Raw genomic sequence first — 23,918 nt, 5'->3', positions numbered from 1 at the left:
ACAACAGTTACCAAGCGTCTGAACATTTCTTAACGTGTATCTTCAATTGATCGGAGTCGTAGAAGAGCGATTCAAACAGTTCTGTGGAAGAACCACCGGGTGTGGGGGATGAAGAATCGATGACCGAGGTAGTGATGGAGGATTGAAGAAAGATTGATGGAACTTAACTGATTGATTAATATGATAAAATGGGCGATGACAAACCCGGCCTAATTCACCGGCGCTAGTCCCCTTTCAGCAACCCCGTCGCCTTCGTAGGTCCGGCCTCGGACATGACGTTACCCCCGAGTCGCCATTACAGAAATGGCAGAAGGATTGGTTATCTGATTGAGAGGCCCAGCAAATAACCTTGCCTCATGATGATAGCATCGATGCCAAGTGGTTGGTCGTCCAAGCCATTTCCCACGGGAAACCGCAGAGAGTTCCCACCGGTGGGAGAACCGGCGGGATGCGTTCGTTCTAGTTCCTTTCTAGTATAGAATCCCGGTTTAGTAACGGTATTAGTCTCCCCTTGGCCAACGAGGGTCTCGTACAGTCGGAATTACCAAGCGAACAGAACACGCCCTTTACCGGCGCGTTGTGTAATTAATCTTCTTATCTTTGGGGATTTGCCGCCCTCCATCTGATAAAACCTTCCTCATCCGGTTAGGGAACAACTATCCACCGTCCATATCAGCTGATATCAATTTCCCTTTGTTTTTGGAAACCCCAAACAATAAATTGTGTTATGTACATTAAGATATAAGAAGCGTGGAAATGGCGGGGAAAATCTTTGGTCGATCATCGGGGGTAAGTTTGATCTTATTCTTCAATGGTATATGTAAAGGATGCATCAACACCTAGCCTCCTTATCGCCAGTAGTACCATTAAGTAAGTATTCTGTCATAACAATTAACCTCATCAGTCTGTCAACGCCCCAATAGCTGCCTTTTCCATGGCTCTCATCCTCACCTCATACTGCGTCAGCTCCATCCGTACCGCGCGCCGTGAAGCACAAGCTCCAAGCACCACTACGCGTCAGAAACCCGCAGGAGAGAAGACGGAGCAATCGTCATGGGTTCAGCAGGCATTAGACGAAAGTCGCGAAGCTGAGCGGAAGGTGTCTAAGTAACGAATATTGCACCGTACGATCAACAGAGTTGGAGTTAGGGCGTAATACTACAGGCTGGATGGGTACGTATATTGCATCTGAATCAAGAACTCTCTCATTGTTTGGGCAATTGCTAACTAAGCTATTCTATTGTTAGGGGTAATACTGTAGGGTACACTAATGCAAGGTTAGCAGATGTAGAGCCAAGTGCTAAGTCAGATTTCACAGTGATATCCATGATCAGAATTTTCAGTGTATGAAATAGTCCTTTCCAGAGTGTTAACTGGATCTACCATTTAGAAAGAATTCATCATATCAACGGATAGCAACAGCTGCTTTAAATTCCTCCCAGACATTATAGAGGACGAGAAAAGCAATGCGAATAGGATTAAACGTTACCTATTAAAGTTTTCGAGGTTCATACGTGGTTGATTGAGGAAGATGTTGGCGACTGTGGGAGAGGTAAAAAAGAAAAAGTAGGTAGATCGTTTAATTGCGGCTAGTCCTATTCGGGGGGCAGTACTTTTATGACTAAGCATTTCTCTTGGTCACCGACGCTCTATAGAAGTTCCTAATTTGGAAATTCTATCCAGGACCATACCATTGTTTCCACAGGTCCTCTTGAGGTATCCGACCTGATTGACCAGAAACTGTGCGTCTCGGTAATAGTATATAATGTAGGGCTATATAGCAAACTCGCTGGTAATACAGTGCTAGCACTATATAGAAGTCACGAATGGTGAGGAGCAAGAGTGAGCAGGTATATATCCACCTACGCATGTCTTCGTACCATTTATCTCAATGAGGTACCAAAAGTAGTATCACCCACGAAGACAGGTAGCAGAGCTACCCGCTCCAAATAGTATACCAACACACTGACTTTTAGCCGATTGAATAGAGATTCATGTATTGGAAAGGAGACCTGAGAAGCTAGCTCATTGTGCCAAAGGGGTGCTTGGAATACGTAGGGAAGGAAGGCATTTGCAAAAGGGCCAGCAAGCGCCTGTCCTAGTGTGAAAGACTTAATCGTGTAACATCATTCATATCATGGATATAGAATGAATATCAAGAGCAAAAAAGAAACTGCATCATCCGTGAATCGAACACGGGCCTCATCGATGGCAACGATGAATTCTACCACTAGACCAATGATGCTAGGCAAGAACGAGCAGGTTATCCGGCTAATTTCTTGGCATATAGTGGTATTTTGTGCTTTATAGTCCTAAAACGTATTAGGGAATCCAGTACAGTTGTAAGATTGTATATACGCAGGAGAATCGCAGGGTCTAAGAACACACCCCCTCTATTTCTCGACCTCTTTTCCTTACAACACATTTATAGAGCCACAGAAAGTGTAATCGGGCGTGATCTCTATCTGCTTTCCAACCATCTTTCTTTATATATCGCGTTGACTTAACGGTGATGGATTCCAGAACGCCCAACATCTGGTGGCCGCCGCCCCCCGATATATTTTATAAGAGATATGTAGGACTTCAATGTATCCGGTAAAGCCGTCGTTCCTAGCTTCCCTGATGTATGGTATAGCATGTACCGCTTGGTTTTTTCCATGAAGCCCAACATCATCGTGCTTTCCGAAAGTAATCGATCCATGCGGATGGTACATTGTCGCATATAAGCAAAGGTTGATCTCTATTTAAGCTGCCAATTAAATCGTATGGTAGGCTTCAGCCATGGATGTCTTCTGTAGTCAGGTTATCTCAAGTACTTGGCTTCACTCGGTATAGTAACGTATGTACAAGAGCAGTCATGCAAGTATTATGCGAAAAGTAATCGAACGCTCGTGAATAACGAAAAAGGAGAAGAAAAGAAAAAGCGGTCTTCTATCACACACAAACCGGTCATAAGACTGTAGAGATCACGGGAATCGATTCTTCACATGCCAAACCCTCAATCTACCCTAACACCCTTAAACCGACTACCCCCGATGCCGAGGAACATATTTAAAGGAAAGACCCTTTGGTTTCATGCATGGGGGTAAAACTTGTAAGAAAAGAGAACAAGCCCAAGACAGTCCCTTTCTGTATCTGCTACTAGCAGTAAAGCCAAGACGCCAGTGCGCATACAATTAGCTCCCTAGCAATGGTAGCATTGAGGTTCACAATAGCCTGCAATGCCTCAGATTAACTAATGGTTGGATTCTCAGTCACATCATATACCGGCAGAGTCTTCAGCTTCTTCTGCCATCTGCTGCTTTAATGCCCCTTCGTGTTGCAAGTGGCTAATGGTTTTCCGTAGATATTCGTATGTAAGCATGGTGGTCATTGCGGCCGGAACAGCACGGAATAAGTTCGTGCCTATTCCCGAGTAAAATGCTCGCCAACCCTCTTCTTTCAAGATAGTCTGACACGTACGAACGATCCCTGTATACCGAGGCCGGTTAGGCATGCCATCCGATGAGGCCGCTGTTGGAGGCCTACCACGGCTCTCTGGGTGGTCTACTCCTCCGCGGAAAGCGATCTCTTCCGGTGAAGACACAGGTGACGTTCTCTGTTGGGTTTGAAGTCTCGTGCGCAGTACCTCATGGGGATAGGTCACAGTGCTCGCACAGATCTTACTGAGGAATGTCGCCAACGATATCCCAATCCAGTGAGAAGTACCGTTGTCAGGATGTTCCCCGATTCCATACCCAGTAAATGCCATTTTCAAGTATTCATAAAGCGGAAATTGTATGGCAACGTGTGTCAATCCCAACAATGCCGGTGTGAGCCCCGCGTAAAATGACCGAATTCCTTCGGTCTTATACATCTTGCGAGCCGCATCCCACGTGCCGGAGTACCGCCATGGAGCACGGAAGCCCTCGCTATCTGATCTAAGGCTCTGTGACATGAGTCTCGTTTTGATGACCCAAATCGGATTAGTCACAATCGTAGAGCAAGCGCCAGCCGTTAGAGAAGCATAACCTCTTGCAAGCCACCAACTATCTGCTCAGAGCTTCAGTAAAACGAATTTCCCGGGTTAAATGAGAAAGGGGACAAACCAGTGACTTCATGATAATACTCTCGAGACCTATCATAAACTGCCAAATAAACAGCCCATGTAGGCAAATATCCCAAAATCATGGGGCCTAAACCTTGGTATAGTCCTCGAATACCATCTTCACGCCATATCATCCTTCCAGTACCCAGCATACCTCGGTATAAAGCCTTCGCTTCGACCACCTGCCCACCTCTTCGGACAAACCCACCTTGGGCTTGCAACTTGGTCTTGATCACATCGAGAGGACATGTCACAATACCCGACGCTACACCTGCACTGGCACCGCAAAACGGGGCAATATAGAAATCTGGAACGCGGGTAGAGAGTAGTTCGAGGCGAGTAATAAGCGCAGAACTCTGCGGGCCTGTAGTGGAAGACGCATTGAAGCTGGGGGTGAGAGGGCCGTCTGAATGTGTAATCTGCTGCTCTTGGGAGCCGTTGGCAGTCGCCGAAGTGCCGTGTTCTTCTGAAAACATCCTTCTAGCCAGCGCCCAAGCAGTCTATCTATCCGTCTTAATTGTCACGAGGGTTCCCGGACCCGAGCATAGCGGTGCTCGCTCCGGAACCCAGAATGGTTGTTTGTCCTGCGGAGTGTGAACGTTTTCCGTCTTTTGCAGCGAGCGTTGTAACGACAGTGCCTGGTCCAATGAATTGAGGGGGTCTTGTGAAATGACTCGATGCTGAGAAATCCACCTTATGATTGAGCGTGCCCTATCCGAAGCACAGACAGGTGGGGTCTTTGAAGCTACTCAGCTCCCCTACAGGACCAGAAAATGAATTTAACGGTTGATGAACCCCATAACCAGTTATCAGAGATCAGGGATGATCGGTAGTGTCACAAGCCTCGAGGGGGAAATAAGTCAATCGAGATTTTCGGAACCGCGGCGAGGACGGAGCAGTACGGAGAATGGTGAGTGAGGTGAATCGAAGGAACGGCCTCTGTCGGTCAGGTGGAGTACTATTAAGTTCACCCCGGTCCCAAGCGCTATGCAGTCTGAGGCAAGCCGAGAGTTAGTCACGTGTGGAAATAATCGGAAGCGTCAAGGCTGGGTCTAATGCCTCAGGCATGAAAGATCGGATGTTTTTGGGAAAGTCACCCGCCGAACCTCCGTTTTGCACAATCTCCAACGTCGGGCCAACTCTCGTTCAGCTTGTCTGATATCTCACGACCGCCTCCTCTCCGCACCACCTCAATTGACCCCAGTCTACATCCATTCGGGACTATTCACCATGTCCGCTCCTTCTCTCTCCAGCTACATCGTCAAGCGCCCTTGGCTCAAGCGCTGGATGATGCCCATTGCCAATTGGTACACCGACGCCGCCGGCTACAGAAGACTCGGTTTGAAGTAGGCCTCCCCTACCCTCTCAATATCCCAAAACAAGCGCCGGGAAATATCGATAGGTCGAAGCGATGGCTATCAATTGATTGCCTCAATATTTGCTATAGTCTCTCCGTTCTATCTCGGTCTACGCTTGTCCAGGGAACAAATTTCATAGCTCGCCATCAGACACAGTTAGCTAATAAAAACAGGGCTGATGACCTGATCCCCGAGGAGAGCGAGGTTGTCCAGACTGCCATCAAGCGCCTTCCCCCTAAGGAGGCTTATGACCGTGTCTTCCGTATCCGCAGGGCTTTCCAGGTTTGTCTTTACTAAATACGATATCTTACAAACCAGCGACCTAATGCAATACGTCAAACAGTGCTCCGTTTCCCACACCCTCCTTCCCGCTAATGAGCAGACCAAGCCTGCAGATGTGAGTTAAATTCCAAGCCTCTTACTTAGCAATTCGCCCTCCCATTCTCCGCAAACCCTCTCGACCAATCCCGTGAAGCGGATTTGTCAACCGACCTACATCATATATATGCCACCTCGGACCGCATAACAAAGGAATCCGAGACTTTCTATAGGGCATTGAAGCAACAAATCGCTGATTGCTATTGCTAGGATGTCGAATACCTGAGCCCCATCATCCGCGAGATCGAGAAGGAGCAGAAGGAGCGCGCGGATCTCGACTCCCTCGTTGTCAAACGCCGGTAAATAGCTTGTGCTCAGTTCTGCTGATTAGGAAGATTCAAAACCGCGCCATGGTGATAGAAAAGCGGGATATAGATGAAGACAGGCTTATGTTTCGGTTCGGTTGCAGCGCTTAGTTGCGATGAGCACTGGCTGAATTTAATTGGTTTTGATACGTCGTTCGATCATGTGTACTGATACTGTACAAATTCATTTGTCGCCATTTGTTGATTGAATCCTTCCAGTTGGCCATTCGGTCGGTAATGTCTGTGGTTGGGCAGTCGTAGTATCTGAGGCCATGGATGCATAAGCCAGGTCTAATCTGATAAGCATTTGAGTTGACGAGTACGACCAACTACTCTTCTGATGAAGGTTTTGTCTCATACCAACTGAAATCTGGGAAAACACTCCGTTTAGCAGGATACCTGCGATTTTCAAATCCGTGGTACACACTACCAGGCCGCTCAATATATACCAACGATATCGTATACTACAAGCCAAGATTTTACTCTCCTCTAAGTAGTCAAGACCGCGATGTCCACGTCCTCTACCCTCCACATGTACCACATAAATAAACTTCTATCGGGGCCATGTGAGAACTGCGTTCCATGCGTTTCGCTTTTCAGGGCTCACATTACATACCTATACGGAGCGAATTTCGCAGCCAGCTCTAACATATCTTTCTCTGCCATGTATTTAAACTTACCGCCCCCCTTTGCCTTTAATTTGCTCACATCTTTCCCCATGAAAGCTGCGCATCCTCTTCTACTCCGTAGTTAGTCACCATTTATAGACTGCCCAGCCACCCCCCCAAAAACATAACGTGTAATGACTTACTGCACACCCAGATCACCGGTCGAGAAGACGTCGATGCGCTTCAACGCAAAGCAAGCAAACATCTCAACCGACCACTTGCCCAAGCCCCGAACAGCCGTCAGCTTCTCGAGAAGCTCTTCATCGCTCGCATTCAACAGCATTCGGGCACTCAATTCACCACTTGCGAATTTCTGCGATAGCCCTTGGATATATTCGGCTTTCCGCTGAGAGAGGCCGGCTGTCCGCAATGTTGCGATATCACACTTGATTATCTCTTCGGGCTTCGGGAAACGACTCGCCTCTGGTGCATTATCTCCGCTATCCCCGCTGTTGAACAATGCCACGAACTTATTTTTGATTGACTTCGCCGCAGCGCCTGATACCTGCTGCCCGATGATGCTAACCACTAGACTTCGGAAAGGATCGACTTCCTCTGCCAAACCCTCTGGCGAAAAGAGCGGACACGGGTGTTGCTTTATAACCGGCTCCAAGCGAGAGTCAGTGGCGATTAGATGCGCGACAGCTTTCTCGAGAAGCGTACCGGTCGTGGCTGTTGGACGTGGTCGGCCGGTTTTGCTAGGCGAGGCATTCTCAGTACCGGGCGGGTAGGCAACCAGAGAAGAACCGTGAGGTGTTAGAAGGGTCGCATTTGTTCTATGAGGTTCAACAGGACGGTCAAGAGGAGGGGGTGTGGAGCGTAGCCTGCTAATACTACGATCAGTAGGTAAAGGATCGAAAATGTTATTGGTCTTTTCTTGTTTGGCCGTGTCAGCTATTGCCGTTTTGCTGGGGGTTGGATTCTCGAGAGTCCGTTCTAGAGTCAAGCCCACAGTTTTCTTTCCTTTTGCGGGGGTCTTTCGTGCTTTGGTAACGCCGCTGGTTTGCTGAGCTCTGTTGGTCTTCTTTGCTTGGATAGTTGGCTGTACGCTGTTCGTCACGGCATTTAAGCGTGCGGAGCGTCGGAGGGCCATTGTATATTTCTGTATAGCTGTATATATACTTTCCGGTTCAGAAATGATATTGAGGTTCTATCTCTTGGATGTAAATAAACTCAGTAGTCTTTTGGAAAGCTTGTGTTGGAGCTGTGGTTAGTGGATGTCACAATGAGAGCTCGGGATATGTCATCAATCACGGGGCTCGTATTTCCGACAGATGTCGTAGTCTTCGAGGGCTTTGATATTATGTGTTTATTTGATGTATTCCATAGGTATTAAGGAACGGATTTACTTGGAAGGCAGTGAAACAATATTGGGATGGATGTTGTTTATTTTCTAAGGTGGATCCCAACCATTGTGTCTCCCTAAGTATTCATATGCTACAGTTATTTAGGTGCATAACAATCGAAAGTCTCACTGCAGCTTGGCAAGTTAGAGTGTAAATAGTATTAGGATATTATCTCCAATAGTCGTTCTTAATGACAACATTAATATATGTTTATATGTATCTCTAGTCTATTTTCTATGGTGATTTGATATTTCTAGTTTGAAGATATATTTTTTAATGGTATATTTCGGTTGATGAAGTATGAGCCATTCAAGTCGAACAGCGAGGATTATCTAGAACTATCAAAGTGTTGAATGTCCATGCTCAAGTCTCACTGCAGAAAGTCCAATTGGTGTTATTGAGCATCATGTCATTATTGTTCCTTGCCTTTGCCCTTGCAGTGGTTCAGTTATATATATAGAAGATAGTACGGAGTACGGAAGAGAGACATATCATTTCGAGAGACTCCAACACCGACTATAAGTGATATTGGTTTTTTTTTGGTCCTATTCTTTCCAATAAAACAAAATTCAAATAGAATCGCTGCATACGGAAATCTAGTCCACGCACACATCCAAGAAAAAAGTCACACAGAAGAATGTGCTTGCGTCATCTCGACGTTAATTAATGTTCAAGCGAACCGAAGCCGTCGATAAACTTGATTATCCACATCAGCAGCCCTAGTGTAATATTGCTGTCCGTTATATATTGAATTACTCGGTAGTGGGTAGGCATCCAAGATACCTATCAATACGGCTGCCACTAGGAAATATGGTACCAGGGAAGACAGGTGCTCTGAATCATTTAAGTCCATAACAATGGCCGACAAATCGGCTCTTGGCCGAGGGAAATGGACTTGGCCGGACATTGCACTCAATTACCGTCTAATATTAGAAACGCATAGAACCAATATACACCGTATGCAGAGCTTTTGCATGCGCTTGAGTTGTCCTGCTCGGACTTTGTATTTTGCCCTATCTAGCAATACCAGCCACCTTTCTCGAACGCGGCAATAACCAATAGAAATCGGTAACGACTAACATGACGATATGGATAACGTATGAGTTGTTCAAAAAGCTTAAGTTAAATGGTGCCAAGCTGACAGACAGGGTTTCCGACATTGTGAATGTTGGAGCGAAACCTAAAGCCGCTGCTGCATATTCCTGGTTGTCAAGGTAGCACCGATGTTGTCTAATGACCTCCCCCCTATTCGAGTTGCACGACGTTCTGTAATAATCGGGGTAACCGCGTTTCTCTGTTCTTCTCATATGTAATTCTATGATGTATAAGAATATGATGATCGTCCATTCATCTTCAGCCACTTTTGCTATTTCCGGTGCGCAGTTGTTTCATTCATTGAGAGCAGTCATACGGAGTAACGTCCTCGGGGCACTGGGGCGTTAGGTAGTGTTTAGCCACCCGTCCAGTGGCGCCTCGAAGAACGTGGTGGCGGGTACCTAAGGTACAGGTAAGATTTGTCTTAGGTATTGGTGTATTACATAGTGTGACAAGGGGTATTATATGCACTGCATTTCGGATTAAGCCTGGCTTCACTTGAGCCGAGTGAATGCTTAGCCAATCGATTGATTAATGAATGAATAAGTGCATGCAATAATCGTATTGCTAAACACTGCTTTGTGTTCCTGCAACCACAATGACCTATTTCAAGTCGACTGAGTGCCTTATACGTACTTCATAGTGAGGTAATTCTCGGAGACATTGATATACTAGAGGTGGTATAACCCTAAACACCCACTCACCATTTGCCCCATCCATGGTACATACCCTCCCGGAGCCTTCTTTGGATCCATACTCCATAGTCTGCATGAACGAGAGGGGTAGACGGGGATATGGCTATCAGGGTGTTTCAACGAGACTATGTGTGGTCAATAGTCTATGGGAGAGTTTGGAAAATATGCATTCCTATGACACCAAGGCCGGCATTTGAAGAGCTGCGCGCTCATCGAATATGCTGTTGGATTTCATCAGATACAGAAGAGAGTTGTGGAATATCAATGAGTGTTATTTAATCCCTTTCTTTAAAGTTTCTATATTGTCACTAAAATTGGTCCTCATTCCATAACGACCTGAAGTCCTTACGGAATACAGTCATTTCTATACCCACCGTCAAACTCAGAGGATAAATCATGTAAATTGCCGGCCTGGTGTTACTCGATGTAGGGTTGGCTCTGCTATGATTGTGAGAAGGCTAGCGAGCTCTTAGATGGACTATACGTGGCTCTAGAAGGGCACAAGATAGCATGTCAAATCGTCGTGGGAAGTAAAGAAAGATGCGGGAAGGTCATTCGACCCATGCTCTTGATACTCAATATATAATGGACTTCAATCCGTTACCACGCCATGGTTAATGCTCTGTAAGAGATATGTGAAACATAGAAACCGCTTTGAAACAATTCCTAGTGACGGATCGGCGAGCAGTCCCCTGAACGGATAAGACGGAAGTGTAGGCAGATATTGAGATGAGAAAAAACGATCATTACTCAAACTGCAATTGTGACTACATCTGATATACGGACACTTCTATTGGCCTACCATGCGGCGTCTTTAGTCTTGGCCATCCTAAGAAGCGCGTCTCGAGGCACGAGGTTGACGCTGGCATGTAGATCGAAGCCTTCCATATGTTTGACCTCTATGCAGTAGAAGACCTACCTGAAAACTAAGACATGTCTCCTTTAGAGATAACGGGAAAGCTGATCGGCTGTTGTGGTTAAGGGGTTGTCCAAGTTAGAAGCAAACTTTGACCGAGCTAGGTAATTGTGACGACCAGAAGTGAGGACGGGGTAGACAGTTGAGTTGTGAAAGCTGATACTATGAGATATGGATAACTATGGATTCACTCTAGCACTTACACAAGACACCCTTTAGTCGTCGCCGTTCTAAGTCTGCTGAAGCATACGTACCCTTGATATGCTTTCGGTACACGACTTGTGTCTAATATGCTTCAGTGCTTTCTCTGCTTTCCGAATATGTACTGTACGACGATCGACCTAGGATTTGCAAGCACTACGTGGACTAGTTCAATGGGTTTAAGGGCAGTAGAGTGCATCAGGCTTGTATATCTAGGTGTAACATGCCAAGGATATGGGATTGTAATGAGTTTGTACGCCGTATGGTCAAGGTAAAGAGCTAGCGGAAACGCCACAGTTTGGAATGTACTGGTAAACACTTCACAAAACAATCAGCTTCTATTCTTTCCAACAAAGGCTGGTTGATGAAGGGCGGAAAAGGATCGATCTGCCAAGCTACAGCCGTTGGGTCTCTCAATTCTTGTACACAACTGGAACATTCCTCAAAATGGCTTTTTACCTAGAGAATTACCGGGTTCCGTATCGAGGCTGTTTTGTTTACATCCATATTCAAAAGATTTGTAGGTCTTACTTTTATTCTTTTAATTTTCGAAGTCTAGTAATCTTGAGCTGAGAATTTGCCACAGCAGTACTTACTCCGTATGTATAGTCAGCATCAAGCACAAAAGTCTAGACGTCTTCATGTATTTGTGCAGATTAACTGAGCCGGGTTGCCCCGTTGTGCTGTAAGATCGCAATTACAGGAGCTTAGTATGGGTCCAGCTAGCTTCATTAGCATCAGACCAAGTGGGCCAGAGCTGAGGTATGGGAATTACAGCCGTAGTTGTATTCTTCGACACGTGATGATGGTTGTCCATTGGACGTTCCAGCCGTGGTTTCGCCACTAGACTCACCTATTATTATCGTCCATTGGTAACTGCTTACCTATAATTACCCACTTTACCCATGGTACCTGATCAGCTCGGTTCAGAAAAACAAAGGTGCCAAGAAAACAAATAGAAAAATCGAACCATGGAAATGGTCACATTGAGTTTTACGGAGTAGATCGAGTATCATCAACACAAAAGTAAAAAACAATGAGTTAGTTACCTATGAGAACAAAATGCGTTCAGGACCAGAAGAATGTAATCAACTGCAATGGACTAACTTGACATGACAAGAATGAAGATTCTGACAGCCACCTAATGAACGCGCATGTCAGCATGAAGCCAGAGTTGATCGCCAACCACTTGGGCAGGCGACTCTCCATTCCGATTGTCTGTTCGCAATGGCTCACAAACCAGAAATGGGAGAGGGAGCGGGTCCCACTAGATTCCAGCAAATTCAGATCGGCCACGGTAGGCTTTATTTGTCTTCTATTAATGAATTTGTCTAACGTTCATAGCATTCAAGGGACCCTCTGAGAATGGAAGGAACAACATTTGCTCCTAAATATGGCGTAAATAGGGTCGGCCGTAGCAGATAGTTTCGGTTTGGAATGGGGTGATCGGGCTTTATCACATTTATTGCCTAGGTAGATGCTGCACTGTACGTAGTAGTAATACTCCCGACAAAAATGCATGCAAATCCATGATATCCAGGTAATGTAATTTGTTGGAGTCTGGCCCCTTCTAGCGCCAATACAAATAGTACTTCGTAGGTACTGGGCGGAGTTGCTGTAAATTTGTATTATTGTTTATAAATGATCATCGTGATGATCTTGATAGTTGTATCTGTAATCCTACTCCCGGCTACCTAGTATATATTCGTTTAGATAGAGTCACTCCACTATGAGGTCAGAAAAAAATTTTTTCTTTCTGGTCTTGCCCTCTGTTTTGAGACAGTATCTTGGTGCATACCAACTAACGTCTTATCCTCCGTTGTACAGAATACGCAATACTCGATACAATAATACCGTCGGTAACGTCGATGTATCAACAATGATAGTTTTGTACAGAATGGTGTATGGAAGAACTACGCGGTGGTAGATAGTAAGAAATTCTATGTTGTATGCAATATATAGATCCGCAAGGAGGATATTATATACTACTCTGTAGGTACTCTTATGGTATTATCTTGGTTTTTATTACGGAGTATGATTATTATCATTTCGGCTACAGGAGTATTGTACCGACGGGATCCAGGTACACAGCGGAGGAGTGGGACACACTGACAATGTTTTGGTCTGAATGGTCAATGGCGATGGGGAAGGAAGAATCCGAGGGCGAATCAGGATTGGAACTGGACCTTGCTTATTGGAAAGGTGCGACACGATAAGGGGGGAAACTCAGTAGGAACAACGGGCTCATTCCTGATCAGAAGAGAAAAAAACAGGATTTCTTTCACCTGCACCCGGTAATAATATTTTCCCAATGCGAAAAAATAAGAGGGATCAAAAATGAAAACGATTGATTACCGTGGTGATACACGTACTAGTAAGGTAATTTATTTTTGTCGTAGCAAGGAGGGACCACCCCGGTCTCAGGTCCACCGTCCTCGGGCCACGACTCCTTTCTTGCGCTCCTGGAAAGCCAATCCTTCCTTCCCTCTTCTGACGCTTTTCTTCGCCATCCCAGTCTCTCCTTCTCTTCCTCTCCTTTCCTCTCTTTTCTTGTTGTGTCAAAACGTGCCTACCCAATCTGTGCACATCCTTTCGCTGAAGGAACCATCATCAAACCGCTTCTCTTTCGTTGAAGCTCTATCTTTCTTCCACTCGTTTATTTATCTTTGGATCCCACCCCTCTTTCAACTCTTTGCGACTTTGCGCTACTGTTATCTGGTAAGGGCTAAATATCGCCCCGTCATACCCAAGTAGTCCACAACATTATCGGTAAGTGAAGGCGTCTATCATCCATTCATTGAATGTGTTCCCTTGTGTACACCAATATATGGCATTCCGCCCACCATTAAGCCCTGGTTGCCTCTCATTTGAAGAAAGACCTTGATCATGTCCAACGTGCTAACAGTATCTCCATTAGAAGAAATCACATAACAATGTTCATTAAATACGCTCTTCCCGCCCTGGCCGCGGCTCAGGCCGTCTTTGCTGCTAGTGATAGTGAGTGAAGAGTGGCGCGATGAAAGAAACGAATGACTAACAATAGATATAGAGTGCGGCTCGGGTGACACCATCAAGATCGAGAACCAGAGCGATGCCGACGGCTACTCCAGCTGCAGCACCCTTAAGGGTGATGTTGAGATCTCCGGAACCTACTCTGGCGATCTCCAACTCAATGGAGTTAAGCAGATCTCCGGTGGACTGAGCTGCGATGGTGCTTCCAACATGACCGGCCTCTCTGCTTCTTCGTTGAACTCCATCGGCGACACCTTCAAGCTGACCGGTCTTACCACTCTTACTACCCTCAGCTTCGCCGCGCTCACCAAGGTTGGTTCTATCGAATTTACTGCTCTGCCTCAGCTCCAGAGCCTGGATTTCACCAAGGGTGTTACGGAAGCTGGTAGTGTTGTCATTACCAACACTGGTTTGAGCAGCCTCAACGGTATCTCTCTTGAGACCGTGGGTGGCTTCGATATTACCGAGAACACCAACTTGAAGACCGTCAACGTCAACAACCTGAAGAACGCTACTGCCCTCATCAACTTTGCCGGTAACATGGACGGTCTTGAGATCGAATTCCCCAACCTTGGCACAGGTCAGAACATGACCTTCCGTAACGTCAGCTCGGTTTCCGTTCCCTCTCTGGAGAAGCTCAAGGGTCAGCTCGGCTTCTGGGGTAACAAGTTCCAGTCGTTCAGCGCTCCCAACCTTACCGAGACCAGCGACTTGATCTTCAACGATAACAGCAAGCTCAGCAACATCAGCATGCCTGTGCTCAAGACTGTCAACGGTGGCTTCCAGATTGCCCGCAGTGACAAGCTTAACGTTATCGACTTCCCCAAGCTGGAGACCGTCACAGGTGCTATTGATTTCAGCGGTGAATTCAACGAGTAAGTTTGGACTCTGACAATCACATGAAAGATTTGAGATTTCGTGCTAACAATATCTCTTAGGGCCCACCTTGACTCTCTTAAGTTGGTTAGGGGTGACTTCAACATGCAGAGCACTGGTAACATCAGCTGCACTACCTTTGACAACATGGCAAAGAACCGCGAGGTCATCAAGGGTACGGAGACCTGCAAGACTACCTCGAACCCGGAGACCCGTGATGGCAAGTCTGGCTCTACCACTTCCACTGGCAAGGCTTCTGCCACCTCTACCGGCGCTGCTTCTGCTCTTGATGTTTCCTCGATGCCTGCTATGGGCTTGGCCGCTGTCTTCGGTGCCCTGGTCCAGTATGCTCTGTAAAGGATGTTTCGATACCAAACCGTTGTGCACTTTGTTATTTCTTTTATCGGACTCCACTTACAGCCGTGTAGAGTTGCTTAATAAGCAAAGGGTATATTGATTCCTGTGCTTTGTTTTTATGACTATAATTGAACTTGTTTGAGCAAATTCGCAGTCTGGGTTTGTCGCTCTCCGCGGAAATCCGAATTCCAGCTGATGGTCTACTTTTTTTTTTTGTCTTACTTTGTATGAAATTGCAATTGGTGGTTAATATGTCGGAAGCCGTTCAATCGTGCCTGTCTCGAGGCAAGCCAGTGTGCTTGCTATCAGTAATTACGTGCGGGCCACACGCTTTGTTGAATACAGGCGTCTAAAGTCTTGTTTTATAGCGCTCCTTTTCAGACGATGTACTTGTGTCATAAATGTTTTTATTCTTTGGTCACTTGCCCCAGGGACAGTTTGTGCTGTAAGTAAGGTGGTGGATGCCTTTGCCTCGTAAATCAATAACTCTTTGATTGTAACGAGCGATCTTCGTGGAGGCATGTAATAGCAACCGGGGTTCCTCGGTCTTTGGCGTGGAGACCAGAGAGATCCAGGCCCACCATTGCAACTACCCTGAAGACTACTTAATATTGTATTACACGTATCACGACCGATGAGGGGATTCTGAGATCGTGCACGATTCAGAACGCGGACAAGGATCTGAGGACGGGACGCGTTATCTCCATGAGCATTTAGCACCCAGCGGCCCGTGGAAGGGTATGTGCTTCGTACAGCTGTGCCTACATGGGTCACTTCTTCAAAACCTTTCCCACAATGGGTGCAGATAAATCGACGAGTCATTTCGCACGGTGGGTGCTCTCCTTATACAGCTTCCTGCAGAGAGTCCTGCAATCAGCTATCTTCAGCATATCCCAGTTAAGGTTTATCCTTTGACAAATCGTGACAAGAAGGGAACGACTCTACTTCGAATTTCCGGATCATGATATATAATATCCTATCTTAAGGGGTGGCTGAGTGGGTGTTCGTTCCCCTTCGACAGAGAACGATGATCAGCCTCTGCCGATCCGATATAGTTTCAATTGACAGATCTATATCTGTTTCATTCACCTCCCTCCTTGCCAATAAACATCAATATGTACCTTTGTGGGGACCGGGAGCGCAAGTGAAGGAGGAATTGGAAGTCAACAGACAAAGAAGACAAGATACTCACACGGGAAGCCAAAAGTAGATAGATGGCACTACTAGTACCGTGCAGGAAAATTAAGGTACTCGAACAGGACCCGTGCAGGTGAGCTTTAATGTTTAAATATTGGGGATAGATATCAGTTTCCAGGAACAAGAAAGCCCCCCCCCCAAAAAAAACAAGAAGGTGATGGATAGTTTGGGTAATTATTAGGTCTGAGGCCGATAGACACTGGAGACTCGTGGATCTGATCGCGTATCTGGTGTGGCCGGAACAAAATTCCTAGGTTTCGACCATGTGGAAGAAAGGGTCGGGGGAGCCGCGGCTTTCTTTCCCTTCTTCTTGTTCTCTCTTTTTATTTTTATAATTTGATTATTTTTATATTTTAATTTTCTTGGCTTTACCTCCCTTCGTTCTATTTCCCGTAGGTGTGGATATCGTGGTGATGTCGGTAGCTCTGTTTAGTAAGTCTCTTACGGAGTCGACCTTTGGTACTTTGGACCAGATGACAGGTAGTTCTGCCAGGTACGCTTTAGGAAATGTGGAGAATGGGACTAATCTGTTTATGTACGGATTGACATTGCGTTTTTACCTTCAATGGAGCATGGGGGGGGGAGGGTTTTGTGGTAGGTGGGTTTCCCTACTACCTACCATTCCGAGTAAGTAGTGGCTTGTTCATTGAGTTTTCTCTCCCGATCCCCGTGAATGAGTATATCTCTCTCCCTTTCGACGATAGATGGGGTCTTGAGTTTGGACGGCCGGGATCTGCTGGGGGGGTGTCTGTTCCCTGGCATTTGACAGCAAAGTGAGGAAAGTCCGTGTTTATTGGATTTGGGTACCGACGGGGGCCTCTATTGAAGAATTATGGATGCAGAAAACCAAGGAAGGTAGAAAAAACTTGGAACTGAAAAGCTTGGTTTCTATTTGGAATGTGGTGGATTTTCTTTTTGATATGATAGATACAATGGGGGTCATCATGCCTTGCAGCTTTCTATGCGATACTACCTGCCGCATATGGTTGTGGATGCCTCAGGCTTGCTTTTTTTTTTTTCCCTTCGAGGTTAAGTCTCAGCTATGTCTGCTTGGTTATGTCTGGATCGGTAAGTGATGTAAGGTGGTTTGTCTGTCTCCAGGGTGTTGAGGGAATTGGCAATGCCTTGAGGGAGAGTGGCTCTACGTGGCGTTGGACGGTGGATGGATGCCTGGTACGTTACGGAGCTCGGTTCACGTCCTGGAGGGTGCGTTGCTTTGGTCTAGTGTCGTGTCGTAGGTATGAAGGAGTGGAAGGAAGGTAGCAAAGTTTTGGGCTTCGTGGACTCGGTGGCAATAATGGTCAATGTGGATGGATACCTTGCTATCGTCATACAAAGGATACTACTACTTGGCTTGTCTGCACGCTGTTCAGCAGAGGTAATTGATCCTTGCAGAAGTGGATAATGGTCCTCTGTCTCCGTATGTGCGTAATAGCGGATATTGGGAAAAAAGGGAAGCTGCACTGCATGCATATATCAAAAGAAATGTCGGATGTATGTACGTATGCTGATAATACTATGTCGGCGGCAATAAACTATTGGAGCAACAAGAGCCACAACCTGAAACACGAGCACGAGTCGATTAACTTAGACATCGAATCTCGCCCCAGTCGGCGAAGAACGTCGTCGTGGCCACCTCCCAGCGAATGGATGAGACTTGATACATGAAGTTCCCCATTGCACAGGGTTAGCCCTGGGGGGAGGGATTTCCCCTGTTTGAGGGTAGCAGTAGTATGCATGTAGTCATTGATGCAGGTCGTTAAATGTATGTGTGTGCGTTTTAAAACCGGTAGGAGGCGTTGGGTGTCTGTGTGGTTGATAGGTTGGTCTATTGTGGGTAGGGCTTCGAGGGTCAATGTGATGTATCATATTGTTCGAGACTGTTCGAGTACCGTGGCGAGTTTGGGGTCCCGTTGAGGCTTCTTGTCGTGACGTTCATTTATTTATGACTTACTCTTTTAGGTTGATTTTTTCTTTTTTTCCAATTCCTTTTTTTACTTCAGGGTGGCAAATGTATAAGGAGTGTCGCAATTGAAGGATTCGATTTGATCGTGGTCGGTGATGTTGATCGTGCCCTAAGGTGAGGCACCTAGTCGGTACTAATAAGATTGGTGCTATTGCACTGACCCCCGCTGGATATCCTGCCGTGTAACACTACCAACACAGTAGCTCGACCATACGAAGTAACCAGGAGCTCATCTCGGGAAGTGATAACCCTCAATTGCACATCGCCGTACGAATTAATGGAGTTAAATGTGCAAACCCGTTGGTGTGGATGAGTTCCGAGAGAGAGAACTTCCCAAGGGAAGGAAAGCCCTTGCAACTGGAGGATGGCCGATTAAGGTTCAAACCTCACACGTCCCCTCTCAGGTATTCCTGCTCCCACAGTCTGGGTCACCAATAACAGGCCATATTATGGAGTATCGACTCGTCCAGACCCTGGTATATCGGAGAATATATGAGGAATTGGCCAAACCCCCAGGCCGCTCGGACAATTTCGGTGGCATCGTGAAGGTTCAATGTAGGTACACATGACTGGCTCTAGGATGTACATAGCTTGAGAGCAATTCGGTTGCAAAAGGTACGTATGCGACGTATGTACATAGGTACGTACATGCATACATCCATCCGTCTGTGTGCGTGATGGTCTCCTTTGAGTTTCGAAAAGAGTTCGTGCCTGGGTGACGAGTACGTGCAAGGTTGAGTTTGTTGGTTCAAACAGGGGTTCACCATGGTATGCTCGTCGTGATTCTGACCTCTTTCGCAGGAATTGGATAGATGGATGGAGGCATTGCCAACTCATCAAGCTAAGAGGACCGGGGCACTCCTAGTCCTGAATTTGGCTTGTATTAGTGCTTAATTAAAGCGTTTGCGGTTTGGTTACTAACGCTCAGAGTCAGTCTAGAGTCGAAACTCCCCCAATCGGGTAAAAAAACGAATCATCCACCATCGTAACGGGAAACGGGTGCAAAGTGGGAAAATTAATACGGGACTGCTATATCCAGGGGAGCAGACCGATCTTTGGTAACTCATAGGCTATAGCCTCATGGCTCCCAAGGGATGGGCGAGCACGGAACGTGGGGCTAGCTGAGCGAAAGAACACTTGCTAGATGCATGGGGCCCACTGAATTCTTCATACTCACCCGCAGATCCCTAGAATTTCGAATATGACAGATCTTATCCGGGCTGCCATGAGACCCACCACTAACCATCCTAACGGGGTCACAACAGTCCACACATCATCTGGGCTGTTGCACTTGTTTGTATTGTTTGAACTTGGGCCCAATATGCCGTATTTGGATCCTCCGCTTCTCTTCATCTCCACCGAAGTACGCCGTCCCCGGGCTCTGCCTCAAAAGATCCCGGGTAGGGATGATGGGCGGGCAAGCCGCCGACCTCATGGGCTGATGACCAGCATGAAAATCCTAGCATCGTGAATCCCATTTACGGAGCGACCTCACTGAACAATCTCCACCTTGGCCTGTTAGTTGGATCTAGCGAAACTCCTCGAGCGATCTAAATCTGTCTCTCCCGTTGGAGACGTCATCAAATAAACCAATTCCAAATCACCATGCTCCGTAGCAGGTGACAGCCTTAAGCACAGTCTTAACCAAAATAAGAAACCAGAGCCCAGAACTAATAATCGTTGGGTCTGACAGCCGTCAGATCCTGGTCACTGGGATTTCCCGGTGACCCAAGTGAATGGGTCCGTCTCGGGGGCTGTGACGATCAGAAACTCTGTGTTTTGACCCCCTTCTTCTATGGAAGCTAGGAAGATAGCGTCTCGGCCGCATTCGGCTATACTCGCTGATAATGTCGATTCTGATACGATGGCGTCGAGATCGAGTATTGGTCGATGTGGTCATGTTAAACATTCAACGTCTGGTAGGCACCGACTCCTCACTGAGAATGTCTCAGGCAACTTCTTGATTTGGGGATGATTTACTCTCTGCCCCAGAGTCCTTGCTTCGTGCTATCTGGCTCTGAACACCTCCTGCGGAGGAGGGATTTACCTCGGGGAACCTGCGTCCGCCTGTGCGTCGGATGTTAATGTATGGTTCATTATCATGGTTCGTCAAGGTGCTTCATTGGTACTTTTGTCAATCTTTCGAATATTCTAGGTCCCTGGCAATGTGCTACCCTAGACAGGGGAGTGAGATGGAGCCTGCTGCAAGATGACTGTATGTACATACATTGTAAATCGAAAACGGAGTACTCCGTAGCTCGAGCGATCGAACCCACCCAAAGGACAAGGGTTCCCCTTGTCTCATCATGGCTGTGGCTGCAGTTCGCGGATGTCCGATCTGAGTTGCCTGTGGATGATGCTCAAGATCTAGAATAGTTGGTTCTCAGTTTGGGATGCTGGACTCACGATGGTATTCTCCGAACCTATGTCTTGAATATCTATCGGACAAGCGCCGGAACCAGTTCCGCAACAGCCACAGTGCCTGCGCATGGCAGCAGACAATAGGCACTATTTTTACTTAGTCATCATGAGTCTCTAGATGGGAGGGTGGAGAAGGAATACGATGCTATCCCAGGTAGATTAAGAGGAGACATAACCTCATGGTTGACGGCCATTGGCTCAGATCGACTATTGAAGACGTCGATGCAAGGGGATTCGATACATTTACCTTCTATGGCCCGTGTAGATCAAATTCAAACCATTGCACTGGTGACAAATCAAGGGCTTTGGTTACTTTCTATTCAAAATGAGGGCCTCGCGATCAAAGCACGTTGATTCGCCGATCGTCTGGGCCTCGCGTCTGTGCCCATTTTGTGACAGAGATTCGGACGAGTCTCCCATAAAAGGACACTAAATTGGGTCAGTTGAACTTTGCGGAAGGTTGAGGCTACTTCCCCGCGGCCTCATGGGGACCGGAAGGGAGGAAGTGGGTTGCAGATACACACATGTAAGTAGTAGGAATTACTTGAGTCTCTTCCCGACAGGAGGTTCCATCATGCCCTAACTTTCTACCTCTATCGGGAGGTCCAGACATGCAATAAGGGAAGGTAGGGGGAAACGAAATATGATTAATATTATTTATTTATTTATTTATTTATTCTTTCTATTCTTCTACTTAGAAAATAAATAAAATAAAATAAAATAAAGGAATTTATATGGTAAAAGCGAAGATAGAAAATGTTCTCTGGTTTTCTATTAAAGGAGATCAGCATGAGGGAAATAACAATAATATAACAATAATAATTAATTAATAACAATCTCTATTATTATATTAGAATTATTTGTAAAAAAGAAAAACCCAAATAATACTATTGATCGATCTCTGAACCTAGAAAAGAGAAAAAAGAAAAAGAGAGAGAGAGATCTGTATGTCATTGTCGGAAAGTACATCCACACACACACCCTAATCAAAATCCACTTCCCTATCGAGATGAGCGCAGATCCTCAACATGATACATCTCCATCTTCACTCTATCGATTGCTGCACGTCTCCATAGAGTCCTGAGCGCCGCCACAATCCATTCTCGTCCCCCCTCTCCTACTGCTTCGGGTTACTGAGATCCATTCCCCTCCTCGTTCACCATCTGCAAAAGATATAAAACATGCAGCGGATCGCACCGTACCCTTCGGGAACCATTCTGTTCTTCATCTCGTCTATACCTCGTGGATCAGTCTGACTACTTTCTCGTCTGATCCCTTCTTGCTCTCCCATAGCAACATCCTCCCTTGATTGTTTCATCACTAGCCCTTACTTCGTACCTTTGACCTCAGACTAATTTATTATCAACTGTCTTTCCCGCCCTGAGACACTCGTCGATCTATCCTTCCCAGAGACAATTGTTTATATCAATCTCAGACATTCGCACATACATATCGACGCATCGTACATATCGACATCTCACTGGGTCATCCACTCTACTAAGACATACATATCCTCCCGCTGCACCTCACCTTATTTCAAAACCCTAAGCAACCGCAGCCGTGGTGTTTGAAGATATGAGTTCGATGACTGATGACATCTCACGGCGCTACTCTCTTCCGTAAGATATGACCGTCATTGGCCGCTTGACGCATAACTAACATGGACTTCTTAGAAGCGTCCGTTCTATCGCCAACGCTCCTAACGCAACAGAAATGACTGACGACCGTCGGTTACCGCCCCTGCCCCGCGTAGACCCTTTGCCTCGCGGGCCATTCAATCCTTTGGCCTCCAAGATCTTCGCCCCTAGCCCTCCCAGCTCTCAGGAATCATTCCCTGTCAAGTCGCCGTTTCCAGCATCCGAACACATTGTTACGCCCCCCTCGCCTGCCAATTCAGCCGATAGCTCATGGCCCGAGTCTCTGCCTTCTCAGAAGATGTTTGAATGGCCCCAGGATCTTTCTTCGGCCGACCTCGTGAACTTGATCGCCCCAAAGCATATTAACCGCAAGCCTCCTCTGCAGCAACTGTGTGGCCGAAAGCGTAAGGGGAGCATGGTCACGGGCGAATGTGACGACCAGAGGGAGAAGCACCGCATTGCAGAGGGCAACCGACGAAAGAACTTGAGCCAGTTACACCGTGAACTGGACAGTCGTATTCATGACTTCTTCCTTGAACGGGCCGGGTGGAATCCATCTAAGAGTCTTCCCGAGTCGAAGGAACACATTGTGCAGGGTGCCATTTTCCTCATCGATTTCATGCTTCTGATCATTGTCCACCTTATTCGCCAGGAAAATGAGATGCCTCGGCAGCTATCTGAGAAGCTTCAGCCTCAGATCCGGTGTATGCAGCTTCAGCAGTTGATCGCCAATCTCCAGCAGCAGAATCAGTCCGCTCAGCAACAGATCAAGTCCTTGAAGCAAGAAAACCAGCTATTGGAGGAGCGTAACCAGGCGCTTGAGCTCCAGCTGAAATCCTATGAACACATGTTCCGATCGCACAAGACCGAACAGCCAAGTCCCCAGCCTCTTACCCAGTTTTCCGATTCGAGGCCGCGCAACATGTTGCCTGGCCTACGTGTTTTCTGCGACGAGATCGCTGTGAATGGCACGGAGGCCTCCCGCTTCGACCCGCCACACACCGGGTCTTCCCAGTCCTTTTCGCAGAGCTTCCTTAGCCATTCACCCCCAATGACCGGGCCTTCGTCCCCGGTCTTCACACAATCGACTTTTTCGGTTCCCGCGTCGCGGCGCCAGTCCATTATTCCGTCACCATGAGCTGGTGGCAGGGCATGTTGCTTCTGCTTGGCCTTGTAATGAATTTCCTTGTCCTTGGGCATAGAGCTGTGATTTGGAGCCGATTCTGCTGTTTTGATTGTGTTTTGTGGCATAGCGTGGCATTGTACCATTTGGTTTTCGAACGGGACTGATTATTGACACCGGGATGCCTTGGTGTTCTCATCAGGGTCTGTCTTCTTGTTTTCACTGGATCCTGGCGAACTGGAGCAAGTGGGTTGTACATCAAAAACTGGGTCGGGAATTG

General features: G+C 46.7%; 6 protein-coding genes and 1 non-coding gene across 7 annotated transcripts; 4 read left to right on the top strand and 3 right to left on the bottom strand.

Annotated features, from left to right (window-relative positions):
* Nucleotides 1-756: 756 nt before the first annotated feature.
* Nucleotides 757-1,111, top strand: F9C07_5050 (uncharacterized protein; the record flags this gene model as incomplete). Its single annotated transcript, XM_071511301.1, has 2 exons — nt 757-789; nt 905-1,111. 2 exons carry the CDS (start codon nt 757-759, stop codon nt 1,109-1,111), a joined length of 240 nt encoding a protein of 79 aa, XP_071365049.1.
* Nucleotides 1,112-2,174: 1,063 nt separating this feature from the next.
* Nucleotides 2,175-2,245, bottom strand: F9C07_t100. The gene has a single exon. It is a non-coding gene; the product is annotated as a tRNA-Gly (tRNA).
* A 307-nt stretch (nt 2,246-2,552) lies between these two features.
* On the bottom strand, nt 2,553-5,186 carry F9C07_2282039 (FAD carrier protein). Its single transcript, XM_041290935.2, has 2 exons — nt 4,089-5,186; nt 2,553-4,032 (listed from the first exon to the last, which is right to left on the bottom strand). The coding sequence occupies exons 1-2, from the start codon at nt 4,561-4,563 to the stop codon at nt 3,260-3,262; spliced, it is 1,248 nt and encodes a 415-aa protein (XP_041144654.1). The 5' UTR covers nt 4,564-5,186; the 3' UTR covers nt 2,553-3,259.
* A 131-nt stretch (nt 5,187-5,317) lies between these two features.
* F9C07_5048 (ubiquinol-cytochrome c reductase complex 14 kDa protein) lies at nt 5,318-6,126 on the top strand (the record flags this gene model as incomplete). Its single annotated transcript, XM_041290951.1, has 4 exons — nt 5,318-5,433; nt 5,619-5,727; nt 5,789-5,842; nt 6,034-6,126. 4 exons carry the CDS (start codon nt 5,318-5,320, stop codon nt 6,124-6,126), a joined length of 372 nt encoding a protein of 123 aa, XP_041144653.1.
* A 491-nt stretch (nt 6,127-6,617) lies between these two features.
* F9C07_5047 (putative DNA-3-methyladenine glycosylase) lies at nt 6,618-7,889 on the bottom strand (the record flags this gene model as incomplete). Its single annotated transcript, XM_041290934.2, has 3 exons — nt 6,618-6,681; nt 6,745-6,867; nt 6,940-7,889. 3 exons carry the CDS (start codon nt 7,887-7,889, stop codon nt 6,618-6,620), a joined length of 1,137 nt encoding a protein of 378 aa, XP_041144652.2.
* Nucleotides 7,890-12,703: 4,814 nt separating this feature from the next.
* F9C07_2282036 (GPI-anchored cell wall organization protein-domain-containing protein) lies at nt 12,704-15,294 on the top strand (the record flags this gene model as incomplete). The annotated part of the gene is made up of 4 exons (XM_041290950.2): nt 12,704-13,818; nt 13,967-14,046; nt 14,099-14,936; nt 15,000-15,294. Exons 2-4 carry the CDS (start codon nt 13,983-13,985, stop codon nt 15,292-15,294), a joined length of 1,197 nt encoding a protein of 398 aa, XP_041144651.1. The 5' UTR covers nt 12,704-13,818; nt 13,967-13,982.
* Nucleotides 15,295-22,453: 7,159 nt separating this feature from the next.
* On the top strand, nt 22,454-23,653 carry F9C07_5045 (putative HLH DNA binding domain protein; the record flags this gene model as incomplete). The annotated part of the gene is made up of 2 exons (XM_041290949.2): nt 22,454-22,497; nt 22,552-23,653. 2 exons carry the CDS (start codon nt 22,454-22,456, stop codon nt 23,651-23,653), a joined length of 1,146 nt encoding a protein of 381 aa, XP_041144650.2.
* Between the last annotated feature and the right edge of the window lie 265 nt (nt 23,654-23,918).

Source organism: Aspergillus flavus, chromosome 3 (assembly GCF_009017415.1).
Source record: "Aspergillus flavus chromosome 3, complete sequence".
NCBI classification, from domain to species: domain Eukaryota; kingdom Fungi; phylum Ascomycota; class Eurotiomycetes; order Eurotiales; family Aspergillaceae; genus Aspergillus; species Aspergillus flavus.
This window is presented reverse-complemented; position numbering and strand designations above follow the sequence as displayed.

Excerpts from the sequence above, each read along its gene's own strand:
- F9C07_2282039 (XM_041290935.2), bottom strand. The coding sequence starts at position 4,563 with ATGTTTTCAGAAGAACACGGCACTTCGGCGACTGCCAACGGCTCCCAA. Across the intron at positions 4,033-4,088 it reads GTATTATCATGAAGTCACTG|ATAGTTGGTGGCTTGCAAGA; the intron begins GTTTGTCCCCTT and ends AGCTCTGAGCAG.